Source organism: Myotis myotis, unplaced genomic scaffold (assembly GCF_014108235.1).
Source record: "Myotis myotis isolate mMyoMyo1 unplaced genomic scaffold, mMyoMyo1.p scaffold_m19_p_45, whole genome shotgun sequence".
In the NCBI taxonomy this organism is placed as follows: Eukaryota; Metazoa; Chordata; class Mammalia; order Chiroptera; family Vespertilionidae; genus Myotis; species Myotis myotis.
The window spans coordinates 960,750-985,366 of NW_023416352.1; the positions used below are offsets into that span (position 1 = coordinate 960,750).

At 58.7% G+C, this 24,617-nt stretch overlaps 1 protein-coding gene across 6 annotated transcripts; it reads right to left on the reverse strand.

The window, feature by feature from the left end:
* On the reverse strand, positions 1 to 24,393 carry PPFIA3 (PTPRF interacting protein alpha 3). 6 transcript variants are annotated; one of them, XM_036307123.1, is made up of 30 exons: positions 24,091 to 24,393; positions 20,529 to 20,615; positions 19,799 to 20,053; positions 19,468 to 19,569; positions 18,940 to 19,104; positions 18,494 to 18,568; positions 17,986 to 18,060; positions 16,734 to 16,955; positions 15,127 to 15,273; positions 14,900 to 15,034; positions 14,265 to 14,348; positions 13,983 to 14,114; positions 13,467 to 13,529; positions 13,271 to 13,350; positions 12,123 to 12,267; positions 11,376 to 11,569; positions 9,856 to 10,078; positions 9,053 to 9,216; positions 8,797 to 8,924; positions 7,965 to 8,058; positions 7,695 to 7,776; positions 6,789 to 6,989; positions 4,811 to 4,873; positions 4,614 to 4,640; positions 3,400 to 3,575; positions 2,720 to 2,817; positions 2,335 to 2,510; positions 2,175 to 2,243; positions 1,789 to 1,960; positions 1 to 924 (listed from the first exon to the last, which is right to left on the reverse strand). In XM_036307123.1, exons 3-30 carry the CDS (start codon positions 20,036 to 20,038, stop codon positions 866 to 868), a joined length of 3,591 nt encoding a protein of 1,196 aa, XP_036163016.1. In that variant the 5' UTR covers positions 20,039 to 20,053; positions 20,529 to 20,615; positions 24,091 to 24,393; the 3' UTR covers positions 1 to 865. The 6 variants fall into 6 exon arrangements, with proteins under 6 accessions (XP_036163016.1, XP_036163017.1, XP_036163015.1 ...); XM_036307124.1 differs by lacking the exon at positions 20,529 to 20,615; XM_036307122.1 differs by lacking the exon at positions 24,091 to 24,393 and having other exon boundaries at positions 20,529 to 24,067.
* Positions 24,394 to 24,617: the final 224 nt, after the last annotated feature.

A 24,617-nucleotide genomic window follows, 5' to 3' on the forward strand; every position in this document is an offset into this window, starting at 1 on the left:
GCGTTTTGAAACAGTTCTCTTTACCCGTGATCACTGAGTGACGCCTGAGGCAGGGGGGCCGACAAGAGTCCGGGGCGAGAGCTTCCCCCCGTCCGCCCTCCCCCCCACGGCACATCGCCCAGTGGCACCGTGGAAAGAGGATTCTCCCATGCAAACCCCGGGGCCGGAGGGGAGCGGGGAGCGCGCTCTGCGCCCCCCACCCCTGGGGCACGGACACGGCCACAGCACGGGGGGCGGAGGGCCCCGGGGACAAGAGACACTGGGGAGAGGGACCCCGCCCACAGCTGGCCTCCGGCCACCGGGGACCCGAGGCGGCGGGCGGGGCTGAGTGGCACTGGGGGCGAGGCTTGTAGCAGCGAGTCCCCCCTCCCCTCCTTTCGGACGGAGAAGGAAGACTTGGGCCCCGCGACCGGGGAGAAAGGGGAGGGGGCGGCCTGTCCTCGCATGCGGCCCGGGAGGGCAGCCCCGCCCCCTCCCCGCGGGGAATGGGCACCCGTCTCCCGTCGGAAACTGATCAATAAATTACAAAGTAGAGCCGAGGGAGATGGAAGTTTGGGGGCGGGAGTTCTTCCTGCCCTCTCCTCCTCCCCCCTCGGTCCAGTTCATGTGGTTTGGTCCAGGCCCGGTCCATGTGTGAGGCGGGACGCGCGCTCCCCTCCAGTCTGTGCAGATGGTCCAGGCGGCGGCGCGCGCTCCCCGGCGAGACCACCCTGGGCAGGAGGGGAGGCAGCCCGGCCTCCGGGAGATTCTTCATCCGCGTGAGGTCGCCTACTCCGACGCCGGCAGCACGTGGAGCAGTGAAGATCCATTGTGCTGCCCCAGACCCCCAGGATCGCCCAGCACAGTCCTCACCTGGAGGCCTGCACTAGCAGGAATAGGTCCGGACCGAAACGCCGTCTGCCCGGGAATTCCCAGAAGTCTGGCCTGGAGGGAGATCGAGCAGCGGTTCAGCGCGCACGCACCCGCACCCACACCCACACGCGCGCACCCACACCCACACGCGAGCACCAACACCCACACGCGCGCACCCACACCCACACGCGCGCACTCGCACCCACACGCGCGCACCCGCACCCACACGCATGCACCCACACCCACACGCGCGCACTCACACCCACACGCGCGCACTCACACCCACACGCGAGCACCCGCACCCACACCCGCGCACCCACACGCGCGCACTCACACCCACACCCGCGCACCCACACCCACACGCGCGCACTCACACCCACACGCGCGCACCCACACCCACACGCGCGCACTCACACCCACACCCGCGCACCCACACCCACACCCGCGCACCCACACCCACACCCACACAGAGCACCCACACCCACACCCGCGCACTCACACCCACACGCGAGCACCCGCACCCACACCCGCGCACCCACACGCGCGCACTCACACCCACACCCGCGCACCCACACCCACACAAGAGCACCCACACCCACACGCGCGCACGCCCTGTCCTCCCCAGGGTTTCTCCGATCCTCAACCCCAAGCTTCCTTCCTGGGAATGACAGCCAGCCGGAATCCTCGCCGGCTTCCCTCCCTTTCCCGCAGGTTCGCCCAAGGTGCCCCAGATGACACAGGGCGGGCGCATTTCCCACCCTGGAAAGAGGGTGCGAGAGCAATCCCTTCCACGCCCGGAGAGAGTTGGCTACAGGAGCGGCCCGTGTGCCATGAGCGGGGGAGAACGGGCCAGGCCAGTTCAGAGCCTGCAGGAGGAGGCCTCTGGGCTGGAGGGTTGGTCCTTTTCTCCCACCCCGAAGAAGGGGAGCCGCCCACCTTCCGACTGCAGCTTGCGAAGAGGGAGCCCCGGCGAGCCCAGGGCCCCCGCTGCGGCCGAACGGAAGTTGGGAGGCAACATCTCAGCGGAGTCGGGGCTGACGCCTCGGAGGTCCTTCTCTCGGAACATCTTCCGCCAGGACGGGGAGCGGCTGAAGGACTTGGCGCTGTCCTAGGTACAGGAGCCGGGCATCCGGTGTGGCACCAGGGCCCGGTTCTGACCCCGCCCCTTCCTTGGACTCCACCCCTTCCGTATTTCGCCGCTTCTTCCCACCCCGCCCCTATCCTGGCCCCGCCTCCAACCCCCGACTCTGGGCAGCCAAGCCCACCCCTTCGGCTCCCGCCCTGAAGGTGCAAGGAGCCAGCCTCCGGAGCTGGGCGCCCACCTCGTCCAGCCGCCTGTCTGTGCCCAAGGAGATGAGGTTACTGAATTCCTTTTCCAGGAGCTGCCGGGCCTGGGGAGGAGAGGCGGGAAAGGGGTTGCAGCTTGCAGACTGCGAGGTGGGGAGGCCCAGTACGATCCCGGCCCAGCGGCCGCTCACCCACCTGTGCATTCTGCGTGGGGATCTGCAGGAGCAAGGCCAGGTCGGAGTAATCAAAGGTCTCGTCCAGGGCCAGCAGCGCCCCGTGCACCCCGCTCTCCGTGAGGTTCGTGGCAAATTCCTTCAGTCCCAGTCCGGACACCCAACCCATGACCCGCTCATTGGACCACACCATCACATCTGGGGACCAAAGGAACCCTCAGCTGCAGGCCCGTCCAATTTAGCCCATCCCTTCACCCTCTTTCCTGGCCATGCCTCCTAGACCGGCTCCACCCCACGGCTTATGGTAGCGCTTTTCTTCCTCCGCCTCCCTCCCCTTGTCTTTCTCCAGCCCGGCCCCAAGCCTCGCCACCCGGCTCCCAGAGGGACTCTTACCCCCTTCTACTCACCTCGGATCTGGGTCTGACTCTCTTCCCGCCTCCGCTCCAAGTCTTTCCGGTCATAGTTGAGCCGTTTCAGGCACATGATCCCGTAGTGCAGACTCACCCTGAGCAGCAGGGGAAGCGGGTCACAGGGGAGCCTTCACACCCCAGTGACCGCTGCTCCCGCTGGGCCCTCCCCACCGCCTGGTCTTCTGGGAGGGGCCAGTGTTGTTCTATTGCAGCGGTTCTCAACCTGCGGGTCGCCACCCCTTTGGCGGTCGAACGACCCTTTCACAGGGGTCGCCTAAGACCATCCTGCATATCAGATATTGACATGAGGATTCATCACAGCAGCAACATGACAGTGATGAAGTAGCCACGGAAATAATGTTATGGTGGGGTCACCGCATGAGGAACGGTATTGAAAGGGCCAGAAGGTTGAGAACCGCTGTTCTATTGGGTCGGTTCTAGTGACTGCGGACCTCAGAGCTGGGGTACTTTCAACAGGCAGTTCCTATCCGCAAACCTGGAAGGGGGGTGGGGTCAGCTAGCCCAGCTGCCTCAGAATTTGGACTCTCCCTAGCGGGCCATCTTACTGACGGAAGAGTACGGGGTCGGTTTCCGGAGAATCCCATCCCCAGTCCCACTGGCCCAGACTCTGCAGGAGCGTGGCCCCCGCCCCTGGCCTGTCCCGGCGGCAGCCCCACCTGTGGAAGCTGTCCACCATCTTCAGCTGGCCGCGGAGCTCCTTTTTGTTGAGGTGGTCCAACATGCGGGCGTCCACCAGCGACTCCATGAAGTAGCTGCGGTACTGGGGCAGCCCCAGGCTGGGCAGCCAGTCGTTGCCCACCCACTCGTGGTTCATGTCGCCATATGCCAGGATCTGGGGCCGTGGGCAGGTAGGGGAGGGGTCAGGCCCTGGGACCCCTTCCCGTGTATGTATGTATGCAAGGGTACGGTCTACCCCCCCAACCCAAGGTCCTGCTTTTTCCACCCCAGAGCCGGACAGTGGACCCATCCAATGGTGTCCCCTGCTCCCTAAGAAGGACAGGACAGAGCCGTGTCTACTCAAGTGTGGTCCTTGGACCCACGGCATCGCTAGCGCCTGCGAATTTGCTGGGATTGCAGAATCTCAGCCCCAGGCTACTGACTGAATCAGAACCTGCGTTCTCACAAGATCCTCGGGTGATGTGAGCCGTACATTACAGGCTGAGAAGCGGTGATCTAACATGGCCCCAACTCAGAACAGATCAGCCCAACCTCACTACGCCCCCGAGTTAACATCATGGATTCTCCCAGCACAGCGCTCCCCACAGCAGAGAGTCATGGAGTCACCCAGCACCCTGGCACTGTCCCCAAAATACTAGTTCAATGCTGGACCCGGCCCGGGACAATATTCTGGATCGGCCCAAAGTCCTTCCCGGACTTCAGCATAATCCATGCCTCCCCCTGGCCGGAAGCCAAGGGCCCGGGGTCCGCACAGTTCTTTCCAACAGGTGAGTTCATGCCTCCCCCTTCTTGGAGCTCCTCCTCCCCAACTTCTCCGCCAGACGTGCTGCCCCCTCCCCAAATGCTTTCCCCTTTGCCCGGCACACTTTCCCCGCAGCCAGCGGGGAAAACGGGTGCACCCTCTCCCTCTAGTCATAGCAATGGAACAACCCCCGGAGCCCCCACCACCCTCGATCATGGGGTGGCCCGTGCACCAAGCTAACAGCTAACAATGGAACCACCCGGCTTCTGCCCAGACCCCCACCCTGCCACAGCGAGACAGTCCAGAGCCGAGCTCCGCACAGCGCCCCGCCCCCCCGCGGTGATGAGGGGATGCCCCAGCGAGGATAGGGGTGGGGCTCGGAGAAGAAGGGGCGTCCATGCAGCGTGCACAACCTGGTCATGCGCCCCCTTCCCGCCCCGCGCCCCCTACCTGCTCCCAGCTGATCTCCTTGGTCTCCTGACCCGTTAGTGGGAAGAGGGGAAAGAAGGGATGGGTTAAGGGGCAGGCGAAGGAGGGCGGGAGGAACGAACAGACGGACAGACAGCCACAGACTCGCCCCGTTCCGCCCCGCCCCTCCCGAGAGAGAGTTCGTGCCACCCCCAAAGCCGCCGGCAGGGGGCACTCACAGGCTTCGTCGTGGCCGTGAGGGACTCCATCTCCTCATGTGTCATCCACACGTTTCCTGTGGACTGAGGGGCCGCGGGGTGTTAGGGAAGGGGAGAGAGGACTTCCAGACAGGGAAAGGGGTGGGGGGGGGACGCTCCTGGAGGCTCGGGTCATGCACATTTATACACAGTGTACTTTCTGGCTGAGAAAGGCCAGTCACTGCTTGGACAAGCCAGGGGCAGAGGCAGGATCGTTTATTGAGCACCTTGGGCTTCGGAGTTGACCAAATTCAGGTTCCCATTGAGGGCCTGCTGGGCATTTTGCCGTGTGGCCCTGCGCCAATGGCATCACCTCTCTCCACACAAATGTACAGAAAGGACGCAGAGTGAGGTGGCAGATGCAGCAATGGGGCGAATGCTCCAGGAAGGAGGACGTGCGTGCACATTTATTGAGCACCTGCTCCCAACAGCCCCCCAAGGGTTAGAAATTCAGACATGCATTCAATCATGTGGGCCCCGGCCGGTATGGCTCAGTAGGTTGGGCATCTTCCTTTTTATTTTTTTTTAATATATTTTATTAATTTTTCACAGAGAGGAAGGGAGAGGGATAGAGAGTTAGAAACATCAATCAGCTGCCCCCTGCACGCCCCCTACTGGGTATGTGCCTGCAACCAAGGTACCTGCCCTTGACAGGAGTCGAACCTGGGACGATTCAGTCCACAGGCCGACGTTCTATCCACTGAGCCAAACCGGTTAGGGCGGTTGGGTGCCTTCTTATGCACCCAAAGGTTGTCGGTGTGATTCCTGGTCAGGACACATGCGGGGATTGTGGCCTTGATCGCCAGCAGGGGGCGTGCAGGAGGCAACCAATCATGTCTCGGTCTCCCATGGACGTTTCCCTCCCCCCCTCATTCTCTCTCTCTCTCCCTCCCCCTTCTCTCTCTAAAAATCAACAAAACATTTTTTTAAAAGAAAAATGTATGTAGCCCTAGCCAGTTTGGCTCAGTGGATAGAGCATCGGCCTGTGGACTGAAAGGTCCCAGGTTTGATTCCAGCAAAGGGCATAAGGCACATGCCCAGGTTGCGGGCTCAGTCCCCAGTAGGGGATGTGCAGGAGGCAGCCAATCAATGATTCTCTATTATCATTGATGTTTCTGTCTCTCTCTCCCTCTCCCTTCCTCTCTGAAATCAATAAAGATATATTTTTTTAAAATGTATGTAATGACTCTGAGTGCCAGGCACAGTTGTACCGTCCGGGATGTGCAAGGGGAAGTTTGAGTATAGACTGACTAGTAGATGAAATTAACAATAACGGTCGTGTTCTTAGGTGTGACAAGGGCACGGTGGCTACGTAGGGGAAAGTTCTTATTTTTAGGGGACGCCCGCTGAAGTAATTTGGGGGGCCTACTGGTTATGATGTCCACACATTACATTCGAGTGCTTCCGATGCACACATTCACGTGTGAACAGCAAGCGTGGCAAAGGGCTAAGTGCTGCATTAGGCACGGCACACATGATTTTCTGTGTGGAATGCAAGGATAAAGCATGAGAAGGCAGTAAATGCTATGGAGGAAAATCAGGTCTTAATGTCCTGGGGTGATGGGCAGCGCCTCTCGGAGGTGGTGACATTGAGCTGAGACCTCAGGGATGACAAGGAGCCAGCCTTGGGGGAAACGGGGAGGGGGTGCTCCAAGAAAAGGGGGTGCCAAGGAGCAGAGTGAGGGAAGGAGCGGGCAATGGCCTTTCATCGGGGGCCTTGCCGGGAACCATATGGGTTTGTCTTATTCTCCAGGATGGGTCCCTCTGGCTGCGGTTGAAGACAGACTGAAGTTTAGGGGTCCAGGGGAGGCAGGGAGACCTGAGGGAAGACCCTCCCCCCACAATCCAGGTAGAGGTCTGTAGGACGGAGCTGGAATAAGCAGGCCTGGATTGGCTAGTCTGAAGGCCAGAGGCGGGGCCTTGAGGCGGCAAGGGCTGGGATCAGCCACTGGACACTCACCGTGCGGGAGGAGGCGGGAGCAGAGGGCGAGGTGAGGGAGACCATCTCCTGGATGGCGAGGCGCAGCTTGAGCCGGTGCAGCGGGTTGCTGATGCCGATCTCCCGCTGGATCTCCGTGTCGGACAAGTTGGCCATGATGGCCCCACTCTTGACATTGGCCCGGCAGGCGGCCACATACCACGCAGGCATGCCTACCCACAGCTGGGCCAGCGGAGGAGGGGAGAGAGAGACAGGCAGAGGAGAGACAGACGATATCACACAAGAGGAGAGACGGGGGAGATGGGGGAGAGACAGAAAGAAAGGGAGAGCCGGAGACAGAGAGACGGGGAGAGGCAAGTGGGGGAAGAACAGAAAGACACAAAGGTCACAGTGGGGAGAAACAGACAGAGCAAGTCAAAGGGCCGTGAGTCAGAGGGAGCCACGGGGAGGCCAAGGGGGAGAGTCAGGGAAAGGCAAGGCCGGCGTCAAAAGGGAAAGAGAGGGATGGAGAGAGACAGAGATCAGGAGAGACACACAGAGAGGAGAGACAGACATGGGGAGAAATATGGGCCATGACAAAACAGAGATGAGGGGAGAAGCAGGAACATAGGGAATCCGAAAGAGAGAGAGAGCGAGAGAGTGAGAGGGAGGGAGAGAGGGAGAGAAGCAACAGGAGACCAGGACCAAAGTGAGCATCCCAGAGGGGCAGGCGGGGGGGGGGGGGGGGGGGGTAGCGGGGTGGGGGGGGAGAAGGAGAACAAATAAGAAGGAGATCACAGGAAGCCTGACTCCTTCCAGGGCCTCATTCCCCCCCCCCCCCCCCATCTAGGCCAGGAGGGTGGTGCTAGGTGGACCCAACCAGCCCTAGTGGTGGGGCTGTCACAGGGGTTGAAGGTCAGGAATCAGGGCATTTCTGGGCCTCAGTACCTCCAGCCAGGAGACCACGGTGGGGCCATCCCAGGCGGCAAAGGGCAGGCCCTGGCGGCAGGCCTCTTCCAGAAGTTCATGCCTGGGAAGAGGGGGCCAGGGCAGAAGCTCTCAGGGGCAGAGACCCCAGCCCTCCTGGGTGGCCCCCTTCACCACAACCCCCTCTCAAAACACTGGTTATGAACGTAGGAAACCTGGCAGGAGGTTCCAACAAAATGCATGCGGATCTTTGTAAGTCCACCCCCCCTCCCTCCCCACTCCCACACTCACTTCCTCTTGTTTCTCCGGTCCTTGTCTCCTGGGCCTGTCAGCTTGGCTAGCCCCAGAGGGTCGGTGGCCAAAGTCTCATCTGAGGGTGTTCCAGCTGGAGGCAGGGAGGGGCCAAGATTGGGAGAGTCTCAGGGGGAAGCAGACTATTTCATGCTGGGGGTGGTGAGAAGGAAGCCAGGAGAGCAGAGGCCCCAAGGGAATAGTCAATGAGGCCACAGAGAGGAGTGATCAAGCCACACAGGGACCAATGTCACCTCCCAGGCAATAAATCAGAGATAACCCCAAAATAGGGCATCCATTGGCCTGGCCCTGCCAGGGTGGCAGTGGTGTGCTGCCAAGTGTTTAGCTGGCTCCATGAGGAGGAAGGAGCTATTCCTTGATTTGTTGCATTTGCCCATTTCTATGGTGTGAATAATCCCACTGTGCCACTTTCAAGCTGCCAATGTGATGTCAGGCAACTCACAAAATGCCTGAAAATTTAACTACTGGCTCTCACAAGCCAATACAAGAAGGCTCCAGCACACCAGGTGCTCTGCCTTTAGGACGCACCTCCCTAAATGGGAAACGACATAACAATATGATTTAGCCCTCCAGTCACTCAAGCAGGCCACAGAGGGCTCTTTCTCCCCCCCCCACCCCCACCCCCTCCTTCCTCTGCCAAGTCCTGTCCCTTCTACATTGTAAATGAATTACCAAATCAATGAGGACATGAATGAAAGTCAAGTGAATCTGTAAAGAAGAAGGAAGAAACAATGCAAGGATGGAAGGAAGGAAGGAAGGAAGGGAGGAAGGAAAGAAGGGAGGGAGGAAGGGGTAGAATCAGGGTACTCACCCAGAGAGGAGCTGTCCCGTCCTGGCGGTCCCATTCGCCCCTTCTCCTTCTTGCCAAAGAGACGACCTATGGATGACTTGATGCTCTTCTTCTTGGGGGCTTTGTGCAGGGAATCTTGGGTGCCCTCACTGGATGAGCAGGACAGGGTGAGGGCAGACCCCATCTGGGATGCGCCCTTTCATCCCAAGTCTTTGTCCCCTCCCATGTCATCCTCCCAAGCAAGCCCATCCCTGTCCCATCTCTTGTCCCTGCTGACCTTCCCCGTGAGGGTCCCCCATCTTCCAGGGATCCTGCCTGCAGTGCCAAGGCCTGGGTCATTCTCTCTATGCGGGCAGAGCGGGGCGTGGGAGGCGGGGTGTCTCCTGGGATGGCTGGCCCCTCCCCTCGTGGAGCCCCAGCTTCATCCTTGGGGACATGATTCTGGGGATAGAGAAGTAGAGAGGCTGGATTAAATTTGAGTCATATTGGGGGTTCCTCATTAACTAAAATATCTACTGGGGGATGTATGAGGCATCCCTGGTTTGGGGAACCATTTCTGAAGGTAGCCTAGGCCAAGTGGGATGAAACGTAAAGCCAAAGATTACAGTCCCACCGGAGCTAAAGCCCATATTGATAGTTTCATAGCTTAGGGTGTCAGAAGTGGGATCTGTGTGGCCCCAAGGAAAGCCACTAGGTTACAGGTTCTGAAAGCAGAAAAGCTTGGGCTTTGGGCAATAAAATAAGATTAATATCCGTTATGCATCCCTCAAAGGTCAATTATGAGGATATAATGGCAGTTCTCAAACGTATGTTCAGTCACAGAAGCATTTTAAAAAATCACTTGCAGAAACTTAATGCATAAAACTGGTCAAGGTAGACCAGATCTAACTAAATACAAGTTAGGATTCAGGAACCCAGTGGCTCAGTCCTCCCTTTGCCCTTTGAGTTGGAATCTTTAGGGAAGATAAGGTCGCTTTTGAAAGCCACTGGTGTGAGAAGTTATTGTTGCTATCTGTTGGGGAATCCTGTTTCTGACCTCCTACCCACCCCATGAAGCAAAGGAGACTTCAGAACACTTACAGCTTTGTCGGCGCCCTCACGGGCAGGACTAGGGGGTGCCAGGCGGGGTGTTGAGTGGCCGGAGCTGGGAGGGGAAGGACTGGCAAGGGTAGAGGTGGTGAGGGAGGGGGGCAGTGAGCAGCTACTGCGGTAGCGGCCCAGTGAGTCCAGGGCAGAGCCAGATACCCGGCTCTCCAGTTCTTCTGCCCTTTGTTCTGTTGTCTCCTTCTCCTCTTGGATTAGCCTGAGGAGGGAAAGGGGGAGAGACTGGTGAGAGGACTGAGGCAGACGATGGGAGAGGGAGTCTGAGGATCCCAGTGAGCCAGAAAGCTTAGGGAGGCAAAAATACTTCTGAAGAAGGCATAATGAGGTTAGAGGGTCTTGGTGGATTCGTGATGTGAACCCACCAAGATTCAAAGGGGGCTAGGAGTCATGATGGGCTCAGGAGGTCAGGGAAGTCGATTAGAGACAATGATCAGGGTCTGCATCAGGATGACCCTGATGATAACCAAGTGGTTCTGGAAAACCATAAAGGGATTTTTTATGGGAAAGAGATCAAGGTTCAAGGAGGACAGCAAGAGCAAATTCATAATAAGATCCAGATGAGATCTGGGACTCAGAGGTCAACCTAGGATCTAGGAAAGTCTTAGAATCATTTTGTATATGAGAGTTGCTTACTCAAGTCAGAACAAGTTTGAATGGAAGATGGTAGTCATGTTGGTATATTTGCTGGGTCCATGGAGGGTATATTATTAGAGAACTAGAGGCCTGGTGCACAAATTCGTGCACAGGTGGCGTCCCTCGGCCTGGCCAGTGATTGGGCTGATCAGGGCCATATGGTGGGAGGTTGGCCAACTGGGGGGAGGGACCACGGGAGGTTGGCTGTGGGAGCACACTGACCACCAGGGGGCAACTCCTGCATCGAGTGTCTGCCCCCTGGTGGTCAGTGTGCGCCATAGCTACCAGCCAGTCATCTGGTCATAATGGTCACTTAGGCTTTTATATATAGAGATTGCTAAATAAGGTAGTTGCTGGGGAGTTGGGATGTACTTTATATAATGAGTGAGTCTTCAGGAATTGAGAATTCTTGTTATATATTATCTGTTGGGTAGAAATTCTTGGTACGGAGAATTGCAGTTCTTGATGTGTTAAAGTGAGGCTCTTGGTGTTTTGGGATGGGGTGCTTGTGTTGAGAATCTTGGGGGACCAGGATTCCCTGGGTACTGTTTGTGTGAAGCCATTAAATCCATGGTGTCCTGGAGGATTGTTGATGTACTGGATTGAGAATTTTGGTATTTGGAGGTTCAGTCTTTGCTGTGTTGGGAAATTGTGAGTACTTAACTGAAGGATATATATGTATATCTCATATACGAGACTCCTGGGGGATCCCTGGATACTGGAGGGAGTGTCGGGCTGGGAAAATCCCCGTGAGGACAGTGGGAGAGGAGATAGGCTCTGGCCTTCACAGCAGACTCCACAGCGAGAGGGGCTGTGGGGTGAGCCCAGGCAGGGCCGTGCGGCAGGACGGGGCCGGTGCTCACTTGATCTCCTTGTTGATCGCTTCCAGCTGCTCCTGAAGCATGATGGCCAGCGTCTGCACATCGGCCTGCCCGCTGGGGGAGAGCAGCTCAGCCCCAAACATCCCCTCCGCCTCCTCCTCATCTGAGCCATCCAGTTCCCCAGGAAACGGGGGTGGCATGGACCCCGCAGGGGCGGACCGCTCCCACTCCTGTGTCTGTGTGGAGAGAGAGGGGCCCCCCCGGCGGGCAGGGGAGGAGATTGGCCCTGGGTTGTCCTTCAACTCTCCTGACCTTGCCCGCCCTCCGGGACCCGCCCACGTCCGACAGGGACTGCCCCCACCCTGTGATGGGGCCCTCACGCTTTTCCCAGCTCTGCTTTGTCTCCTGACAGGTCCCTTTCCTTGACCACCCCAACCCTCTGAGGACTCCGCTCCCAACCCTGATTTCACTGTTTTCTTTGGCCCAACTCACTTCCTTCACTTAACCCCACCCATTCTAGGATGCTACGCCCTGCCCACCACCCCCCGGAACCGTCCCCCTCACCACCCCATCATCCCTCTAAGGCTCTCACCAGGCAGGATTTCCGCAAAGAGACATCCAGGCACGTGGGGAAGAGGGAGTTGTGGGAGAAGGACAGAAGACAGCATGGGTCCGGGAGACCCCGCTCCTCAACCCAGCCCCCTCCCCGAGCCCCGTCTGATAGACCCCAGTTCCCACTGTTGCCCTCCCAAGCCCTGCTCAACCCAGGCCCCAGAAGTGGCTGCTGACCTTGGAGGGCTCATCCTTGACCCCTGACCAGCGGCTCCTCTTGCCTGCTCGGCCACTGCCAGCCCCATAGGGGTCCAGGTGGGCACCGGAAGGTAACGTAGGTGCCTGGGAGTAACGGAGCTCCAGGGCACTGCCAGGGAGAGACCTGTGGGCATGGAGAAGACCGTCAGAGCCCTGGCTGGTGTGGCTCAGCTGGTCCAGTGCTGTCCCGTGCCCCGAGAGGTCATCGGTTCCATTCCAGTCGGGGCACATCCCCAGGTTTCAGGTTCAATCCCCGGTGGAGGGGGGTATGCAGGAGGCAGCCGACGGATGTTTCTCTCTCTCTCTTGCTCCCTCTTTCTTTAAAAAGCAATAAAAATATATATTTAAAAAAATATTGCCCTGACTGGTTTGGCTCAGTGGATAGAGTGTTGGCCTGCGGACTGAAAGGTCCCAGGTTCGATTCCGGTCAAGGGCAGGTTCCTTGGTTGCTGGCACATCCCCAGTGGGAGATGTGCAGGAGGCAGCTGATCGATGCTTCTCTCTCATCGATGTTTCTCACTCTCTATCTCTCTCCCTTCCTCTCTGTAAGAAATCAATAAAATATATAAAAAAATAATAATAATAAAATAAAATATATTTAAAAAATATTAATAAAGAAGAAGGCAGAGACTAAGGGGTCAAGAATTCTTAAGAAGAGCTGAGCCCTGGTCAGTGTGGCTCCGTTGGTCGAGCGCTGTCCTGTGGACTGAAAGGTCACAGGCCCGATTCCTGGTCAGGGCACATGCCTGGGTTGTGGGCTCGATCCCTCACAGGGGGCATGCAGGAGGCCGTCCAATGATGCTATCACATCACACTGATGTTTCTCTCTCCCTCTCCCTTCCCCTCTCTCTAAAAAAATCTATGTTAAAAAAATTTTTTTAAAAGAAAGCTGAGGTAGGAAAGGGCCTTCGGTCAGGCAATTAAGAGAGGGATCTGAGGTCAAAGGTCAGGGGAAAGGATCTTGTGTCAGTGGTCATGAAGTCAGGGGTCAAAACTAAAAGAGACTCGTGGAAGTCTCCGGAAGACAGGCAGCAGGTGCAGTGGGTGTGGGGGAGGCCGAGGGATCAGAAAGGATGAGCCTGGCCAAGGGGGTCCAGGGGTAGAGGAGGCAGGAGCGCTGCTGTCACCTGGAGTAGGAGGACGGAGGCCGCCCCCGCAGCTGGTCAATCTCCATCTGCATTCGCTCCATCTCCGCCAGGAGCTGCTCCTGTGGGGACAGGTCAGAGGGGTCAGGTCAGCATGTGCCCAAGGCACAGCCCTCCCAGCTGGTTCCGACCCAGCAGGGCCTGCCATTGCCCGGGCCTCCCGCCAGGACCCGCATACTTTGTTGAGCAGCAGCTCGTCCTGCAGTTTCTTCATGTTGGCAATCTCCTCACTCAGTGAGTTCTGTGGAGGACAGGGGTGCAGTGAGGTGGGGGGGGGAGCCTGAAAGGGACATGCTCTGGGAGCCCGAGAGGAGCCCCATGAATGAGGTGTGCATGAATGGTGAGCTGGAGTACATGGGGATTGTGGGTCCAAAGATGCAGCAGGGTAGGGGGTCCCGTTCCTGGGAGCCCCAGAATTCCTGTGTAATTAGAGGATTCAGTTTGAGGGTCCCTAGGATAAGAGGCTTGGGGAAAAGCCAAGAACTCAGGGTACAGGTGCCCCAGAATTCAGCTCTTGGGGGGTTTAGGTGAAACAGCGGTCTGTGCATTATGGCAGAGAAGTCTGTTGGATGCGAGAGGTCCAGGTTTAGGGGGATCTCAGATAATGGGTCTGGGGGGACGATCCGGGGCCCAGGGATTTGGGCAAGAGGTGGCCCAGGATGCAGGGCTATCGGAGTGCTGGCTTGGGGTGCACCTTCTCCTCCAGCGCCCCCATCCGCTCCTTGAGGTGCAGCTGTAGCCGTTCGTTGGACTCGCTCAGCAGTTTGTCCACTGTCTCGGACAGCCGCTTATTGTGGTCATCGTTCATCTTCTCGCGCTGCCTGGCCTGCCCCGAGGAGAAGGGGACCGCGGGTGCTCAGGCCCACCGGGTCCAGAGCAGAGCCGCCGCTGAGCTCCTCCCGCCGCCTCCAGGCCCCGCCCCCGCCGCCAGGCCCCGCCCCTCGCCTTCCCTGCATTAGCTCGTTCCTTCTCTCACCCGCTGCAGTTCTTGGTTCTTCTCCTCCAGCTGGGCCTCCAGCTGCCTGAGCCGCTCCTCGAAATTCCCATGGCGTTCCTCAGCCTAGAGGATGGAAGGAACCATGACGTCCGACTTGGCCCCCCTGGGACCCAGGCAGGCTCCAGTCCCACTTCCTCCAAGACCGGTACCAGGCCGGGCCCTCGTCCACCGGCCGTGTTCCTTTCCTCAGATCGTGTTCCAGGCCATCCATCCTTTCAGTCCAAACTAGAGAACTCCTCCCCCCACTCCCCGTCGCAGACCTCCAGACCCTGCCCCCATTCCAAGTTTTATCCCTTCCCCAATCCCCAGGCCCTGATTTTTCATCCAAAATCCAGGCTGCAGGTCTGCGACCCTTCCAGACTCCAGGCCCTGTCCCCTCCTCCGGGCCCCGCCCCATCCAGACTCCAGGCCCCTCCCCTCCTGACTCCAGGCCCCGCCCCCTCCTGCAGAGACTCACGGCCCCGCCCTCTCCTGCAGAGACTCAGGCCCCTCCCCTCCTGGCCCCGCCCTCCATAATCCAGGCCCCTCCCCTCCTGACCCCGCCTCCTTCTCCAGACTCCAGGCCCCGCCCCCTCCTGCAGAGACTCACGGCCCCGCCCCAGGCCGCCCCTCACTTTATTGAGGGCCGCCACGCGCTGGGCCAGCTGCGCTTCTATCTCGGGCAAGGTCTCGGCCTTCTGCAGCGTCTGCTGCAGCTTCTGCTTGGCGTCGTCCAGCCACTCGGCCAGCTGGCGGCTCTTCTCTTCGCTCTAGGGCAGGACAGGGACAGGATTGGGGAGGAGCTGGGTCTCCCGGCAAGGACCTCGTCCTCAGCGCCCCTTCCCGGGCCCCAGCGCCCCACCTGCCGGTACAGCGAATCCTTGCTGGCCAGCTCGTTCTCCAGCTTGTCGTTGGCGTCGTGCAGGGACGTGGCCTCGCGCTGGGCACTCAGGTAGCGCTTCTCCAGCGTCGTGATCCGCTCCTCCATGTCCTCCCGCTGGGCCAACGCCTGCAGAGGTGGCAAAGGGCCTCGTGGACTACAGCTCCCCAAAGGCCCTGCGGGGAGCTTAGGCCGAGAACCCCAAATCAGGCACCCCAGGGAATCCTGGGAAATGCAGTCCCCTGGCTTCTGGACGTCAGAACGGTGGAACCAAGCCTGCCAAGAGCCCCCGGGAATAGCCAACGTGAGGTCCCTGCCACTTGAAAGTTCGAATGGTGGTACCACACTGCCCGCGAGCAGCACTGGCTTAGACCCTCCCCATGGGAATGGCCCCGAGGCTCAGGGGATGGGAAGTCTCCTCCACTCTTCTTGGGCCACTTGCCTCAAAAACCCAGGACTGAGATGTTTCAGCAACTTGTGGCACAGCCCAGGCTTAGAGTCACAGAGCAAGTGCCCTAGGGCAGTGGTTGTCAACCTTCTGGCCCTTTAAATACAGTTCCTCATGTGGTGACCCAACCATAAAATTATTTCCGTTGCTAATTCATAACTGTCATGTTGCTACTGTGATGAATCGTCATGTCAATATCTGATATGCAGGATGGTCTTAGGCGACCCCTTGAAAGGGTCGTTCGACCGCCAAAGGGGTCGCAACCCACAGGTTGAGAACCGCTGCCCTAGGGCCTCCTGGGAAGCCAAGGCCCCTTCCATCTGGGAGGCAGCATCTCCCAAGATCCCCCAGAGTAGCACAGGCTCAGAACCCCAGAAAAGGTGCTCCGGGGTCTCCTGGGAGGTGGACCTGAGTCTGGGAGCCCTTGTGGTGGTAGATTTCCCATCAGGACCCAGGGCCATCCAGGCTTCAAATGTGAGGTGAAGGCCCTAGGGCAGTGGTTGGCAAACTGCGGCTCACGAGCCACATGCGGCTCTTTGGCCCCTTGAGTGTGGCTCTTCCTAAGCCTTAGGAGCACCCTAATTAAGTTAATAACAAGGTACCTACCTATATAGTTTAAGTTTTAAAAAATGTGGCTCTCAAAAGAAATCTCAATCGTTGTACTGTTGGTATTTGGCTCTGTTGACTGAGTTTGTGGACCACTGGCCTAGTGGATGAGAAAACTAAAGTGCTCACTATTCTTCCTCATCCAGGGCCTTCCTTGGAGAACCCATGCCTACATTTCCCGGCAGCCCCTGGGGCATGGGAGTGAGGATCCAGGAGCCTAAGCCCCGAATGGGTTGAAATGCAGACCAAGGAATTCAGTTTGGAGGCACAAGAGGATTTGCCAATGATAACATCACTAGGAACAGTTCCTGAGCGCCCCCTGCGTAGGTGCCCATGCCAGCCCTCTGACAAAGCTGTGCGTCCCATGCTACAGGCGAGGAAACTGGGGCTCAGAGAGGGAGAGAATCCGCACGGCGTATGAATGGAATCCGGGTTCCACCGTTCCTGAGCTCTGTGACTTGGGGCAAAGGGACGTGGGGACGCGTTCTGGGGACGGGAGGGGCAGAGGGCAACCCACCAGCGGCTCCGGCCTCACCTCCTTGAGGTCGCGCTGGAGCTTGACGTTAGCTTCCTCGGCCTTACCCAGCTCGCGGTGGGCGGTGCCCAGCTCCTCCTCCAGCTGGCTCATCTGGCGGCACAACACCGCCAGGCGCTCCCGCAGCTGGCACACCTCCGCGCGCTGCCGCTCCAGGGCCTCCTCCAGCTCAGCCGTGCGCCGGTTGGATTCGCCTCCAGGACCCAGGCCATTGGCAAGGGCCTGAAGTGGGGACCGTGAGGAAGGAAGGGACAGAACCCAGAGCGGGGAAACAGAGACAGAAAGAAAATGCAAGGTAAAAACACAGTTGATGGCAGGTGAGTGTACAGAGTGAATCAAAGATCCGTAAGGGTGCCCTGCCGGTGTAGCTCAGTGGTTTGAGCACCGAACTATGAACCAGGAGGTCACGGTTTGACTCCCAGTCAGGGGGCTCCATCCCCAGTAGGGGGCGTGAGGAGGCAGCCAATCAATAATTTCTCTCTCATCATTGATGATTCTCTTTCTCTCTCTCTCCCTCTCCCTTCCTCTCTCTGAAATCAATAAAAATTTTAAAAATTTAACAATATATCAGTAAGGGTCTTGGAGGTCACAGTAGTTAGCGAGGTGACCTGAATCAGGTCCTAGGAGCTCAGATGTCCCAGGGTCAGTGAGGATCATATCAAACATTAAAAGGACCATCACGGCCCAGCTGGTGTGGCTCAGTGGGTGAGCGTTGACCTACGACCCAGGAGGTCAGGGTTTGATTCTCCGTTAGGGCACATGCCCGGGTTGTGGGCTTGATCCCCAGTGTGCAGGAGGCAGCCTATCCATGATTCTCTCTTATCACTGATGTTTCTATCTCTCTCTCCCTTTCCCTTCCTCTCTGAAATCAATAAACTATATATATATATATATATATATATATATATATATATATATGATATTTTATTGATGTTTTACAGAGAGGAAGGGAGAGGGATAGAGAGTAAGAAACATCCATGAGAGAGAAACATCCATCAGCTGCCTCCTGCACACCCCCTACTGGGGATGTGCCCGAAACCAAGGTACATGCCCTTGACCGGAATCGAACCTGGGACTCTTTAGTCCACAGGCCGACGCTCTAGCCACTGAGCCAAACTGGTCAGGGCAACAATATATTTTTTTAAAAGAAAGAAAGAAAAAAGGGACCATCACAAAGTCAGAGGAGAGCATGGAGGTCAGAGGGATGAGGATCCATGAAGAGCAAAGGGAGCGAAGGACTTCCGCCTCTTACCTGCCCGTCCCCATCCTTGCCCGGCTCCTCCAGCCCCGATCGGCGCCTAGACAGCTGCTCTCGAAGGTTCAGAGTCTGGGAATGGGAAAGGGAAATCGGTGAGAAAGGAAGACTAGTTCCTTCCCACTGGCCCCAGCCGTCTAAGGAGAGGCCATGGGAGCCCCGGGTCCTGCTGGGGCTGCCCTCAGACCCGGTGCTCTCCTATCTCTCCTTAGCTTCCCAGCAGGCACGGGGGTTGGCCTTACTCTTGTCCTCTTTAGCCCGACTTTTCCCACTCAAACATTCCCGCGGAGTGGGCTCTTCCGGTTGGCCCGGCCCCTGGTTCTCACCTCAGTCTCACTCTCACTAGACAGTTCTCCTCCTAGCCCTGAGGGACCCCACTGGTTCTCTCCATAGTCCAACCCCACTAGTCCTCTGCTATAGTCCTGCCCCCAACAGATTCCGGAACCCAGAATCAGCCCACCCCACTGGGAGCTCCTTAGTCCCTCCCTCCCCTTCCCGGCCTCACCTCCTGGTTGCTCATCTCCAGCTCCTCTTCTAGTACAGCCACCCGCTCCAGCGCCATCCGCAGCCGCTCCCGGACCTGGGGATGGGGCAGGACGGGAGTGAGATGGAGATCAGATCCAATGTAGGACAGTTGGCCATGGTGAAGAACGCCCTGGAACGGGCCTCGTAGGGAAGGTTAGAGTTCCTCTATCTATAATGGATGTGCAGCCCCAACCTGCCACCAAAGCTTAGCCCGGCCACGGGGAGCCCCGCCTCGTTCACTTTTCCATGATCAACCAACCAATCAGGTCAGCCTGCAGAGTCGGTCGATCAGAGTCAACTCCCCCCCCCCTCCCCCCCCCAACTTAGGACATCCCCAACCAACCACAGCCAGAATCTCTGCAGCTCAGGACAGCCCCAGCCACCTGCGGGCTTCCCTTTTACAGCCAGGCTCTCCCAGTCTCCTACCTTCTCATCCAGGGCCTTGTGGTGCTCGAAGAGGGATTTTAGAGCCTTGAGCACCTCCACCTCCGAAGAGACCCCGCCCGGGGACTGGGCCTGGCGCTTCACCACGGTCATGCGCAGTGACCGCTCGTGTCTGGACACCAGGCACTCCAGGTGCTCCAGCAGTAGCTGCAAGGACAGGACACCGGGTCAAAGGGGCAAGGGAAGAGAGGCAGGGTCGACGGGAAACGTGACTCAGACAGGTGGGTTGGACACATGGGCAAAGAGGTGAAGCCAAGCAAAAGGTAAGGAACGAGGCAGGTCAGTAAGAGAGGGATCTCCGAGGTAAGGGGGCGGGGTCAGAGAGGAGTGGCACAGAGATAGAGGCCGTTATGGAGAGGGGGAGAGACGGGAAGGAAGGAGGGGACCCGCAGACACCAGCCGAGAAGTGGGAGCAGGGAGAAGACAGGACCCCAGGTGGTCGGACCGCAACACCGCGAGGCCCCCCAACCCCCACCCCCGCCTGCACCGCTTAGCAAGGCGCTCGCTCACCCGCGTGTTGTTCCGTTCGGCCTTCAGCTCCGCAATCTCTTCTTCCCGCTCCAGCAGCTGCTCTCGACACAAGTTCAGCTCCTTCGTCAGCGCCGCAAACTCCTGTCCAGATGTGGGCAAGAGCGGGACCATCCGATCAATCCTACCCCACCTCCCTCGTGGAACCGAACTGTTGGAAAGCCCCGCCCTCCCCGATAAGCCCCGCCCCTGAGCGGCTCAGGCCCCGCCTCTCCCCGACAGAGCCCGCCCCTGGCCCCCGCCCTCCCAGGCGCCGTGCCCCGCCCCCTCCACGCCTCCACCGCTCGAGGCCCCGCCCCGGCCCCGCCCAGACCTGGGGCAGCGCGATGCTGAGCTGGCGCTGCAGGGAGTCCTTCTCGTGGCCCAGCTCGCGCAGCCGCAGCTGCGCCGTCGCCAGCCCGTCCTGCGCCTCGCGCAGCGTCTCCAGCAGGCGCTCGCGCTCCGTGAGCATCGTGACCATGAGGCGCTCCAGCTCGCCGCCCGCCTCGTCCGGGCCCAGCGCCGAGCCCCGCCGGCCATCCTCGCTGATGGTGGGCATCACCTCGCACATCATGGCGGCGGTGCTGGCCTGCAGGGGCAGCGAAGGGGCAGGGAACAGCGGCCGGCCTCGTCAGGGCGCAGGCAGGGAAACAGACATGGCCACTCGGCTCATGCATGGAGGAAACCGAGGCAGAGCCACCCAGGCATATTGCACAGGACAAACTGGAGGTCTGTTCATTCTGATCGTGGCATAGGATAGACTGAAACCCATTGCTCTCGGGGAAACCAGGACCTGGCTACCTGGGTGAGAGCATTCGGGGAAACTGAGGTCAGTCTCCATCAGGCACCGACAGCAAATCTAGGCCCAGCCTGGTCCACCGCACGGAAGCCGGGTGCCCCAGGCACTGCCTCCTGAGTGCATGTGGAAAAGTCAGCTCCTACCTATTTTGGCCACACTGAGAATCCCCCTCCACCCACTGTATGAGAGACAGAACCGAGCCCCTGCCAGAACCGTGACTTCAGGGGGACACAGGACTGCGGTCACAGAATTAGGTCACTGGTACCTGATTAGCTGCTATCCAGCTTGATTCCCCTCTTCTTCAGCTTCTCATCCGGACCTCAACTCCAGAAGAATCTAAAGACCCACTCCACTTGGAGAAGGGGGAGCATGGAGGAGGGCGGGGTAGACTAGCCATCTCCCACAACCCGGGTGACCAAGATCCAGCTCCCTCCTTCATCAGGTCTGGGAGTTCCTGCCCCAAAACTCAGGAGTCTGAGCCTCCAGCCTCCCTCCTTCTCAATCCCGGGAGTCAGAGACTACACCCTCTGCTCTGGGCTTTAAACCTCCAACCTCAGACTCAGAAATCCCAGCCTTCAGACCGCTGCTCCCCCAGAACCCGACAGGCCAGGCCCCCAGGACCCAGGAGCTGGGGCGCACAAGCTGTGGGCGGGGATGAATGGAGTTCCCCGGAGCCACTCCCTCGAACGCATCAGGTCGGACAGGTCCAGCTGGCCCAGCCGAAAGCAGGAGGGACTTTCATTCGCTTCCCCCCTTTCCTTCTCTCCCATCTGGCAGTGGCATAACCGGTTCTAAGAGGAGATAATTCCCAGCGCCACCCCATTTTCGGACTGTGTCTAAAGCCTGGGACTGGGGCCTTGGACTTCTGTGAGGAGAGAAGGGGGGTGGTGGCTAGGAGAGCAGGCAGCTGGGTCCCTTGGATCTTTGAACAGGTACATCTGGGAATCTAGACACCTGAATCCCAGAACTCAGAGGCCAGATTCCGGAATATGTTTTCATCAGAAGGCAGGCCAGCCTTAGGCCCCAAACCAACATGGTATCTAAAACCCAGAGCCTGGTCAGGGGATGCAACACAAGATGCTTTAAGGAAGCTGTTCTAGAACTTCAAATTCACTGAGAAGGAAACGAAACACAGCAAGGCTGGGCACAGATCTAGAAAACCACCAGCCTGTAGATACAGCACAGAGTGCAGAAAGAACGTATCCTTCCATGTGTATAATGTGAGTTGGGTAAGAGCTGCACTTCGGGCATATTCTAGAAGCCTGTTCTGAAACGTTGAACCAGCCAAGAGCAATCAATAACTTAAAAAGCAACTGGGCGACCTCAGAATGTTATCTAAGGATATACCTAATGCCATGCACAACAGACCTCGTCAGGAGACATAATCTAGAATGCAAAATCTACCAGAGATGAGGGTATAACACGGTTTGCCATCTTGGTTTTCTCATGTGTCTAGAAGATAATGCTAGAACTCAGAATGAAAAAGAGATGCTCTAGAATTCAGGACATGCCCTGGAGGGGAAGAAAAACCTAGAAAGTAGCGAGGAGTTTGTCTGGAACTTAGTCGTGCCTGGGGGAAGATGTAGACGATGCATGCTTGGAATTGAGAATTTACTGGCATGGGGCCTGAGCTGGCAAAGGAGAGATAGGGTGCTCTGGAAATGAGGACACTTCTAAGCTGAAGACTCCAGAAGAGGGGAGAGCCCAGAGCATGATTAGAACGCTGATGTGGCAGGAAGAGCAGGAAGCCCACAGTCCACCAGGGGACAAGTTCTGAGCCAACATCACACGAAGGAAAAGGTGGGCGGAGAAGGTGGGAATGGAATGGATGGGCCTAGAACCTAGAACCTGAGGAGGAAGATCTAAGGTAGAACGCTTCAGTGGGAGTCTTCTAGATTGTAGACTGTAGAACTGGCTGGAACCTGAAGCAGAAAATACATTCTAGAGTTGGTGGCACAATTCAAAGGCTAGAGCACATAATCGGAAGACGCTCATTCTAGAACTTAGAATGTCCCTGGGAAGAGAATGGAATGTAGAACAATGCCAAGGACATGGCTGGAATGTAGAACACACCTAAGATGAAATTTTAGCAGAGAACAACCAAGGACTGGGTCCTGTCCCAAGAGACAGTGGGATCAGAATGTGGCTTGCGGGGGGGTTCTTTCGATATTCGAATTCATCTGGGGAAAGATATGCCTAGAAATTAGCATCAAGCCTAGAACTGAGAACAAGCCTTGGGCAAAGACGGAACAGAGATGTTGACTGGGAATGTTCCAGGATCTAGAAAGAATCTAGAAGGTGGAGTGCTACAAGGGCAATGTTTAACCGGAAATGTGGAAGGCTGTGAGTAGGTTCGATCATCTAAGGAGCCGAGGCCACAGAACACATTTGGAGGAAGGCATGTATGTTTGGCTAATAGAGAGTGTATTCAGAGAATGGGCCATCACCATATGGGCCGCAGAAGGCAATGGGGTGCCAGAAATATCTCAAGAAGCTGGGTCTCAGGGGAGAGAATAGAGTCCCGGGCAGCCCAGCAACTGACATGAAATGGGGATGAGGCAGGAGTTTGCCAAGGCCGCTGGGAGGTGTCATGTTTATAGGGGGATGGTGAGACCAGGGGGACCTGGGTCCCTAAGAGTAAGAGATGAGGAGCTAGAAACCTGGGCAGGAGGAGAGTAGATTCGGGGACCTGGACTCCTGAATCCTTGTGGAGGTAAAAGACTGGGGGGGCGCTGAGGCAGATGGCCTCAGTACAGGCTGGTGACCAATACAGAAGCTAGGATCTGAACGCCTGGGTCCCTGATGGGGTGCAGGGCTGGGAACAAGGCGTCTAGTCTCCAGGGGCGGAGGTAGGGGGTGGGGAGGCAGATGCCAAAATATGGCATTAACAATTGCATTCTGAGTCCCTGGAAGGGAGGGAGTCATGGCGCCTGAATCCCTAAGGGGGCAGATGCTGGGGTTCGAGGAGGCTGGGTATATTTGCCTGAGGAGCGCAGGGGCTGTGGAGCTGGGTGTCTAAAGGGACAAAGGCTGGGAACCCGGGCCCCCGGATGCCGATTCCCCTAAGGTGCATGGGGCAGGAATCTTCAGAAGCCTTGACTCCTGAGGAAGGTGCTGGGGTCCCCGGAAATCTAGGGTGCTGAGGGCCGGGCCGAAAGCCTGGCCGGCGGAACCCTGAGGCCCGGGCGTCAGTCCGGGTCGGGGAGGGCCCCGGGTATCCCCGGGTCAAAGGCGCGGCAGGGGGGATCCCCGCGCGCCGCGCCGCCGGCGCCCCCTTTCTGGCGGTGGCAGCGGGAGGTGGGGGAGGCGAGGCTGCCGAGCGCGCTGACCATGGACAGCTCCAGAGCGGGCCTGTGTCCAGGGTGGCCGCGGGCCGGCCTGGACCGGGGGACGCGGCCGGCGGCTGGAACCGAAGGGCTTGAGACGGGCAGACGGGGTGCGCGAAAGGGGCACCATGCGGACGCGACCGGGGACGGGCGGCCCTCGCCCCGGGGAGTGTGACACGGCCGCGGCGGGTGTCCGGGACTCTCCGGACTGGGCCGCGGAGGAGGACCTAGACCCGGAGGGGTTCCCAGGGCTGAGCTGAGCTCCAGGCTCCTGGGCCCTGGAGGAGGCGCCAGGCGGCGGTCTGCCCGGGATCCTAGGGTTTGGCTGGGGACTCTGAGAGCCGGGAGGGGCACACCTGACTCTCTGGGGCTGGGCTGTGCAATCTGGGCTCTGGGGTCCCCGGGGATGAAGAAGGGAAGCCAGGATCTCGGGGAGGCGGGGAAAGCTAGGCGAGGGGTCCCCGGGGTGGGCGCTGCCTGGCAGGCCGGGCTCTTACCTACCTGGTCCGCGGCGGCTGCGGGCGGAGCTGGGCTGCAGGAGGGACGTGGGGTGGGGTGGGGGGACCGGGCGGGGCCCCTGGCGGCGGCCGGGGCCCGGATCTGTAGCTCTGGAACCCTGTCTCCGCCGCTCGCGCGGGCTCCGCGTCTCTTGCTCCGGCTTTGGGCGCTGGGGACCCCACTCCCTCTCACAGTCTTACAGCCCTCTACCCCCTAAAATAGTCCCCTAACCCTGTCACCGTTCAGCCTCCCCCCACGAGGCCGCAGCCGCCAGATTCAGGGGTGCCCACCAGCGCCCCCAAAAATCCCACCTTCCCCCCCAAAAAAATTCCCTCCTCCCTCCCCCCAACAGCTCCCGGGCGGTCGTGGCCCCTTTAACAGGAGACTGACAGACGGCTCTGAGTGGCCAATGGGAAGCAGCGTCGGCACCGGCAGGAGGCTAAACCCCGCCTCCGCACGGGCCGGGAGGGGTCGCGCGGGCGGAGAGCGGGAGGCGGGGCTCGAGACATATCAGCCAATAGGCGTGAGGC